The 1,969-nt window shown below is 72.5% G+C and overlaps 1 protein-coding gene across 1 annotated transcript; it reads left to right on the top strand.

The window, feature by feature from the left end:
* Positions 1-550: 550 nt before the first annotated feature.
* Positions 551-1,966, top strand: H696_05329 (hypothetical protein; the record flags this gene model as incomplete). Its single annotated transcript, XM_009499176.1, has 4 exons — positions 551-627; positions 760-1,297; positions 1,443-1,863; positions 1,956-1,966. 4 exons carry the CDS (start codon positions 551-553, stop codon positions 1,964-1,966), a joined length of 1,047 nt encoding a protein of 348 aa, XP_009497451.1.
* Positions 1,967-1,969: the final 3 nt, after the last annotated feature.

Genomic DNA, 1,969 nt, shown 5'->3' with positions numbered 1-1,969 from the left:
CGCCCCGCCGCCCCCCCGCCCCCCCCCCCGCTCCCCGCTCCCCGGTGCGGGCGTGCACACGCGTCCGGGGACGCAACGCGCGCCTGAGGCATACACACACCCCGCGGGGCGGGCGGCTGGCCGGGCGTCGCGGCCGGGGGGGGCACTGTGTGCCGGGGGGGGCACTGTGTGCCGGGGGAGGCGGGGACGGCGCGCCTCGGCGCCCGGGCGGCGGGGGGGGGGAGCGGCGAGCGTGGCACAGGCGCCCCCGTGCCCCGGGAATGGTGTTCGGGGGTCACGTCCGCCGGCGGGCACCCCGCCCGTTGGCACTCGGACGGTATTTGTGATCGCGCCGATCGACCGGCCGCCGCCTCCCTGTGGGGGGAGAGGGGCGGCGCAAGAGCAAGACACCCTTTCCCTCTTTCCCCCATCCCCTTCTCGCCACACCCCTGTTGCCGCTGTGTGCCCAGCAGCTGTCTAGCCGGGCCCTTTACTTTCACCTTCTTCCTTCCCTCTCGTGGCTCCTTCGCTGGACCCCCCGCGCCATCACACGCAGGCGCCCTTCACGCCGATGAGCGTCCTCCTGGAGACCATCCTCGGGGACATTGTCGTGGATCTGTTTGTCGACGACTGTCCCCGGACGTGCCGGTGCGTTTGCCTCGCGGGCCGGGACGGCGGGGGGGGGGGGGGCAGGCCACAGGGGCGGCGGCGGCGGCGGCCGACCGCAGGGCCGCACGGCGACTGACACTCTCACGCGCGGCGGCGGCCCCCGGCGTGCAGGAACTTCCTGAAGCTGGCGAAGGTGGGCTTCTTCGATGGGAGCCCCTTCCATCAGATCCAGCGGGACTTTGTGCTGGCCACCGGCGACCCGATTGGCGGGCACGATGCGGCCGGGGCGCGGGCGTCGCGCTTCGCCAGCTCGGCGGCCGGGCTGATCAGGCCGGAGGAGCGCTTTTTCGCGGACGAGCTGGCCGGTGCCCGGCGTGCGGTGGCCCGGGTGGGCGACCAGGTGGGCTACGTGTGCATGGCCAACGCCGGGCCGGACCGGAATGAGTCGCGGTTCTTCATCACGGCGGTCCGGGCGTCGGAGTCGGAGAGTGTGGCGGCCCTGCTGCGGCGCCACACGGTGTTCGGCATCGTGGCCGAGGGCCATGACACGCTGGCCAAGCTGGGGCAGGTGGAGTCGGACCGGCACGGCGCGCCGTATTACGATGTGCGCCTGCGCGCGGCGCACCTGGTGGACGATCCGTTTGACGATCCGCCGGGGCTGGCGGGCGTCCGGCTGCCGGTGTCCGAGTGGGAGGCCGAGCGCGCGAAGGTATGCTCCCTCCGGTGGCGGTGGGGTGTCGGGTGGGGCCCGGTCGGCCGCGCCTGGGCGGGCGGCGGGCCGTGACAGCGACAGCGACAGCGACAGCGACTGACCTGGTGTGTGCGTGCGTGCGTGCGTGCGGGGCACATGGAAGCGTGGCCTGCTGCCGGAAACGGAGCTGGAGATGGTCGAGCGCCCGGCGGCGGTGGACGCGGCGCGCGTGGCGGAGCGCTCGCAGCAGATGCGCGACAGTGCCTTTGCCACGACGCTGACGCTGCTGGGGGACCTGCGGCAGCCGGACTCGGCGCCGGATGAGCAGGTGCTTTTCGTGGCGCGGCTGAATCCGCTGACGCGGTCCGGGGACCTGGAGACCATTTTCGGGCGCTTCGGCCGGGTGACCTCGTGCGAGGTGATCACCGACCGGAAGACCGGCCAGTCGCTGGGGTATGCCTTCGTGCGGTTTGCCCGTCGGGAGGAGGCCGAGGAGGCGTACCTGAAGATGGACAATGTGGTGATCGATGACAGCCGGATCAAGGTGGACTTTTCGCAGTCGGACTTCCGGCACCGTCCTGCCGGTGGGGCTGTGCGTGACGGCCGTCGAGGGGCTCGTGGTGATCGTCGGGAGGGATATGCCGATCGCCGAGAGGGATATGCCGATCGCCGAGAGGGATATGCTGATCG

The sequence above is a fragment of the Fonticula alba genome (assembly GCF_000388065.1).
Source record: "Fonticula alba strain ATCC 38817 unplaced genomic scaffold supercont2.10, whole genome shotgun sequence".
Taxonomy (NCBI): domain Eukaryota; order Rotosphaerida; family Fonticulaceae; genus Fonticula; species Fonticula alba.
The sequence above is the reverse complement of the archived record's forward strand: the minus strand, read 5'-3'. Positions and strand labels throughout refer to the sequence as shown.